Source organism: Macaca nemestrina, chromosome 7 (genome assembly GCF_043159975.1).
Source record: "Macaca nemestrina isolate mMacNem1 chromosome 7, mMacNem.hap1, whole genome shotgun sequence".
NCBI classification, from domain to species: Eukaryota; Metazoa; Chordata; class Mammalia; order Primates; family Cercopithecidae; genus Macaca; species Macaca nemestrina.
Genome location: NC_092131.1, coordinates 14,538,081 through 14,544,479, shown reverse-complemented (window position 1 = coordinate 14,544,479; position 6,399 = coordinate 14,538,081). Strand labels below are relative to the sequence as shown.

Below are 6,399 nucleotides of genomic sequence, written 5' to 3'. Positions count from 1 at the left end.
AAAAAAAAAGAGTGGCGCAAATCAGGAAGGGAAATTGATTTTTTCATAGGGAGTACTTGGTTCACTATATGGAGAAGAACAAAACCACATCCTTTTCTAATACCATATATAAAGATGAATTCCAGGGTTGGGGAGAGGGTCTGATCACTCAGTTTTCAGACTTATAATCAACTCTTTTTAATTCTATGCTATGCATATCCCTTCTTTCCAGACTACTTAGTTCCACCTGGCCTGAGCCATGCCAGAGCTCTAACAGGTGAACTGCCTTCCTTCTCCTCAGTAGCCCCCTTTACAGCATCTAATTACAGGCTGCTCCTCTGTTAAGCCAGTAATCAAGTCTCTATCTGCTTTCCATTTTCCAAAATTTCAGCATCTTCTTCCCCATTGTTGTTTTCTTCTTAGGTATCTTTGTCTCTTTGTCCTTGAGAGTTTATATTTGTTTTATTTCTTCACTATAATAATAGTGCTTTGAAGGAAATAAAATTAAACATATTCAATTTGTTATGTTTAAATGAAAATCAAGTGAAGTTAAATCTAGTCCTAAATGCCAGGCCTGTAAGTTGAGGCCCTGTTATCTACTTGAGATTGCCTACTGCCTGCTCCTCCCTACTGATACAAAACACAATCTCTGTGTAGACCAAGAACCCCAACCCGCCCGGCTTCTTTTTTTTTTTTTTGAGACAGTCTCATTCAGTTGCCCAGGCTTGGAGTGTAGTGGCGTGATCTCGACTTACTGCAACCTCCGCCTCCTAGGTTTAAGCAATTATTGTGCCTCAGCCTCCCTAGTAGCTGGGATTACAGGTACGCACCACCACGCCCAGCTAATTTTTGTAGTTTTTAATAGAGACGAGGTTTCACCATGTTGGCCAGGCTGGTCTCGAACTCCTGACTTCAGGTGATCTGCCTGCCTTGGCCTCCCAAAGTGCTGGAATTACAGGTGTTTGAACCACTGCACCTGGCCCCAAGAATCCTTTCTTTTACCCACTTGCCAAACCACTCTAGCAGTCTGCCTATACTGCCTTTTTATTTTATTTTTTTGAGATGGAGTCTCACTCTGTCGCCCAGGTTGGAGTGTAGTGGCGCAATCTCAGCTCACTGCAAGCTCCGCCTCCTGGGTTCACACCATTCTCCTGCCTCAGCCTCCCAAGTAGCTGGGACTACAGGCACCCACCATCATGCCTGGCTAATTTTTTGTATTTGTAGTAGAGATGAGGGTTTCACCTTGTTAGCCAGGATAGTCTTGATCTCCTGACCTCGTGATCTGCCTGCCTCGGCTGCCCAAAGTGCTGGGGTTACAGGCGTGAGCCACTGTACTCGGCCTTTTTTTTTTTTTTTTTTTTAAGACAAAGTCTCACTCTATCACCTGGGCTGGAGAGGAGTGATGCAATCTTGGCTCACTGCCACCTTCCCCTCCTGGTTCAAGAAATTCTAGTGCCTCAGCCTCCTGAGTAGCTGGGATTACAGGTGTGTGACACCACACCCAGCTAATTTTTTTGTATTTTTATTATTTTTTTGAGATAGAGACTCGCTCTGTCGCCCTGGTTGGAGTGCAGTGGTGCAATCTCAGCTCACTGCAAACTCCATCTCCTGGGTTCAAACGATTTTCCTGCCTTGGCCTCCGGAGTAGCTGGGACTAGAAGTGTGTAGCACCATGTCTGGCTAATTTTTGTATTTTTTGGTAGAGATGGGGTTTCACCATGTTGGTCAAGCTGGTCTTAAACTCCTGGCTTCAAGTGATCCATCCACCTTGGCCTCCCAAAGTGCTGGGATTACAAGCGTGAGCCACTATGCCAGGCCAATTTTTTCTTTTTTTTTGGTAGAGATGAGGTCTCACTATATTGCCCAAGCTTGTCTTGAACTCCTGGGTTCAAGTGATCCTCCTGCCTCAGCCTCCGAAAGTGCTGGGATTACAGGTGTGAGCCACCACACCTGGCCTAGTAAAATTATTTTTTAAACTTAAAGTTATTTTAGAAAAAAACTATGTGGGAGTGAGAGACATATGTTGTGGTGATGATTATAGTGTAGCAGCTAACATTTACTGAATGTTTACTACGTTAACAGGTGCTATTCAGATCATTTAACATATATTATTTCCTTTAATCATCATAGCTTACAGGGTTTACTATCCTTATTTTACAAATGAGAAAAGAGGGGCTTAGGCTATGTGACTCGGTTAAGGTCAAACGAAAGACACAGTAGAGAAGAACTGAAACCCAGTCTGTCTGGTTCTAGAACCTGAACTCTTGAGCTTTATGGTATAAAATCCTACCTCAAGTGACCTAATATTCTTCTTCCTATGGAAATGAGGTAAAAATTATGTTAAAGTTATAGTCTTTTATAAACCTTAATATGAATGTTTCATGGGTATGGGGGAAAGATATGCCCTACATGGGTTACAAAAAACAAAACAAAAATAAATTCTATTTTGAATAACAAAGGGAAAAAGAAGAGCATGTATATTCACATTTAGGGAATATTTGTACACAAGGTTTTTTTTTGCTTGTTTTAAGTAACCAGATTAGGTAATGCAAAAAGTATTATTTTATGTCTTTAAATACACTGGATAAAATATAACTTTTAGCTAAACACTAAAAAAAAAAAAAGAAATTAACTCAAGATAAACTCTAGATAAACAATCAAGTATTACCAAAGATCTTAGACTTGGCTGACAATTTTACTTTGCATCTAAAACTTTAAAAAAACCTGCAAGGTGCGGTGGCTCACGCCTGTAATCCCAGCACTTTGGGAGGTCGAGGCAAGTGGTCACCTGTGGTTAGGAGTTTGAGACTAGCCTGGCCAACATGGTGAAACCCTGTCTCTACTAAAAATACAGAAATTAGCTGGGCATGGTGGCAGGAGCCTGTAATCCCAGCTACTCACAAGGCTGAGGCAGGATAATCACTTGAACCCAGGAAGCGGAGGTTGCAGTGAGCTGAAATTGCGCCATTGCACTTCAGCCTGGGTGACAAGAGCAAGACTCCGTCTTTAAAAACAAACAAACAAAACTTAAAAAACATATATTAAAGAATGTTTTCTCATACAAAGTATATATAATTCTGTTTCTTATTAAAAGCCATCAAAAATAAAAATATTTTCAGAAAATAAAGATTATTATATCTCTTTGGTAATATAGCAAACTTCAAATTTTTCTGTAGAAGCATTTTCTGACAAATTTGGTTTTACAGAAAAAAACAGCAGCTTAAACTGCTACTCTATTTTTGATAACATATTTTTCCTACAGTTTGACATCTAAATAGTCTATGACTGATATGATTCTTACTCTAAACTAATAAAATGTTTTAATGACATTTTGATTGTCGTCATAAAACATCTATTATAAAAGGATTATGGTAAAGTAAGGTTTTAAAAGATTCTTTATGTAAAAGAAATCTCAGCATTTTCCCACTCATGTTTATTCAACGTCTTCTTCTATATAACTTCCCATTTTATTACTAAGATTTTTAAAAAATAGAGCTGAGTTCTCACTATGTTGCCCAGAATAGAGTGCAGTAGCTGTTCACAGGTATGATCTCAGCTCATTGCAGCCCTGAACTCCTGACCTCAAGTGATCTTCCTGCCTCAGCCTCCCAAGTAGATGGAACTACAACCACATACCACTGAGACTGGCTTAATGTTGTTATTTAACTGGGGCTATTTTTCAATTTCTCAAAGCCCTATTGATAGGCTGACTTAAACATATAATACATATTATTTTCAAGTTCAGTACTTAGCTTTCCTTATTTAAATTCATGTCTCTTACTGAGACCATTAATATTCTCTTCTAACTGGCAACTTCTAATGTTCTTTTAGCTAATATGCATTAGCTAAATTAAAAATCTCAAGCAGTCTCCTGTCACATAGCGTATTTTCTTTTAATATATGGTCACAGAAAGCTAAGAATGCACTGTCAAAACAGCAAACTACCTTTGCTCTCCTACAAAAGATCTCTCTCCAGCTCTGAAATGTTAAGATTCTAACATTTACCAACAGATATATACATCTTTTAATGTAACTTTCATGAATTTGTTTGCCTATAACATAAAAAACGTGCTGTCCTAATTTTAAAAAATTTCAGTTTAAATTAAATGAAGAAGGCACATGAATCTAGTGCTAACTGTGTTTTACATGCTGTAGGCTGTGGCTTGATGTACAAGTTGAATCTAAAAATAAGATAAGGAATATTTTAAAATTTAAATCAGAAGCCCTGCCCAATTCTGATTCAACTAAATTCATATCTAAATGTGACTATCTTCATTTTTGTAATGAATTTTTATTCTTATCCAAACATTTAAACATCAACAAGGTACTGAACATAAATATGAGACTCAAAATGTGGGAAACTGGGCTCTTTCAAAGCTCGGGTGGAGAAGGTGTAGGTCGGTAATTATATATTCCCATACCTATCATCTTACATTAGGGAAGGAAGAACCTCAAGTCTCATTTAATGCTCTTAAATCACTAGTATTGAATGCTTGATTTTAATAGTAAATACAGAACCACATTAATACTGACCCTCAATCTGTCTCAGATGTCATAAATGAAGGTTCAAAAAAAACTGACCCTGTAATATCCCAAACACTGAAATCATAGAATATACTAGTTGTGTTTTCAATTTGGAAGATCAATACATAATTCTAGAAATCAGAATTAAAAACCAGAACTTCATACCTTGTGCAAGCATGTTAAATTCCAAGAACAGTGCTATGTGGTAAAGTTCCATGGCTTCTTCTGCCCTGGTCATGTTTGGCTTCCCTGCGACGAGAGCCTGAACTTCACTGAGACTCCCCACAGAGGGGCTACAGTGCAAAACAGAGAGGTCCACCACGTCGGTATACATACAGTGTAATATCACTTTTGCATATTTTTTTGGTATAATGGACTCATCTAATATAATTCTTGTGGGAGTCCTCAAAGTTCGGTCTGTGATTTCTTCACCAGTTCGTATCCTCCTTTGTAATAAATTTCGAAAAAATGGGGACCGTGCAGAAATAACAGCCTTGTGGGCTTTGAGCTCTTCATCTAAACAGTTCTGATTTCCACCAAAAGCTTCAACCAGTTCCGAGTCTGAAGAAAAACTAAGGACGACATCATAATAACACATGTAATCAAAGAGTCCACGCATATCTACATCAAGGGAATTTGGTGTTCCAAATTCTTCACTAAGCTGAACAAGGATATCGACATTTTGAAACCTTGAGTCCTCCATTCCAAACTCTCCTGTATAAAGGTAGTGTAACAAAGCAGAAAACATGGGCATATCAATACCAGCTGTATTGATGTCCATTATTATCTCTGCCCCATACTCAGGTGAGGAAGAAAGCAGTGTTTTAAAAAATGGACACCTTGCTGCCAAAATGGCACGATGAACAGGAAAACAAGTTTCTTGAAATATTAAGTCTACATCAGTACAATACTTGTACTCATAAAGATCAGCCATATCTTTCTGCAATGTCCGGGCTTCTGGTCTAGCCAAACTGGCTTGTAGAGAAAGCTCCTTTAATGCTGACGTTCCCTCATATTCCTCCACTAATGCATTGACATCTCTAACATCCCACCCAGAGAGGAGTTCTCGCATCTGCTTGGCATGATCGGCAGACCTATTAGATTTCCGACGCTTAATAAACTTCTTTTTGAGGGTGGCAAGGCCAGAGGTTCTCTTTTTTTTGTCTTGTGGTTTCTCATGGCCATGGTCAAGGCTATACAATTTTGATTCGCAACCATAGCCTTGCTGAGAATAGGATGATGTCCCTAAGAAGAAAATTAAACAAATAAAAATTTGTTTCTTTTTTCTTAACATTCATTATCAACGTTTACTTTAACATTTTTCATGCTGAAAAACTCTGTAAGCAGACATTACCGAACCACTCAAAATTGCATTTGTTTTTTATAAAGGAAGATAAAAAGTTCAAATAACTCATTTTAGTTTTCAATTCAATTCAATTTCACTTTTAGAGATGGAGTCTCACTCTGTTGCCCAAGCTGGAGTGCAGTGGCAAGATCATAGCTCACAGCAGCCTCAAACTCCTGGGCTCAAGGGATTCTCCTCACCCTCAGCTTCCCAAGATGCTGGGAGTATAGGCGCGTGCCACCATGCCTGGCTAATTAAAAAAAAATTTTTTTTTTTTTTTTTGTAGAGATAGGGTCTCACTAATGTTTCCCAGGCTGGTCTTGAACTCCTGTCCTGGTCTCATGCAATCTTCCTGCCTTGGCCTCCTAAAGTGCTGGGATTACAGGTGTGAGCCATCGTGACTGGCCTACATTTTTTATATTAAATAAGAAATAGGGACAAACAGGGCAAATTAGTCTAAACTTTTTAAGAAACAGTCTTTCGTACCCTGGCTATCAAAGGACATTTGTCATAGATCTTAATCATGGGTTTTTTAGGAATGAAAAGTAGGC

The 6,399-nt window shown here is 38.6% G+C and overlaps 1 protein-coding gene across 3 annotated transcripts in view; it reads right to left on the bottom strand.

The window, feature by feature from the left end:
• LOC105467664 (BTB domain containing 7) overlaps positions 1 to 6,399 on the bottom strand; it is a 104,695-nt gene that overhangs the window by 57,845 nt on the left and 40,451 nt on the right. For all 3 annotated transcript variants that reach the window (XM_071099679.1, XM_071099681.1, XM_071099680.1), the window contains exon 3: positions 4,669 to 5,748. In XM_071099679.1, coding sequence (XP_070955780.1) covers positions 4,669 to 5,748 — 1,080 coding nt within the window. The remainder of the gene's footprint in view (positions 1 to 4,668; positions 5,749 to 6,399) is intronic.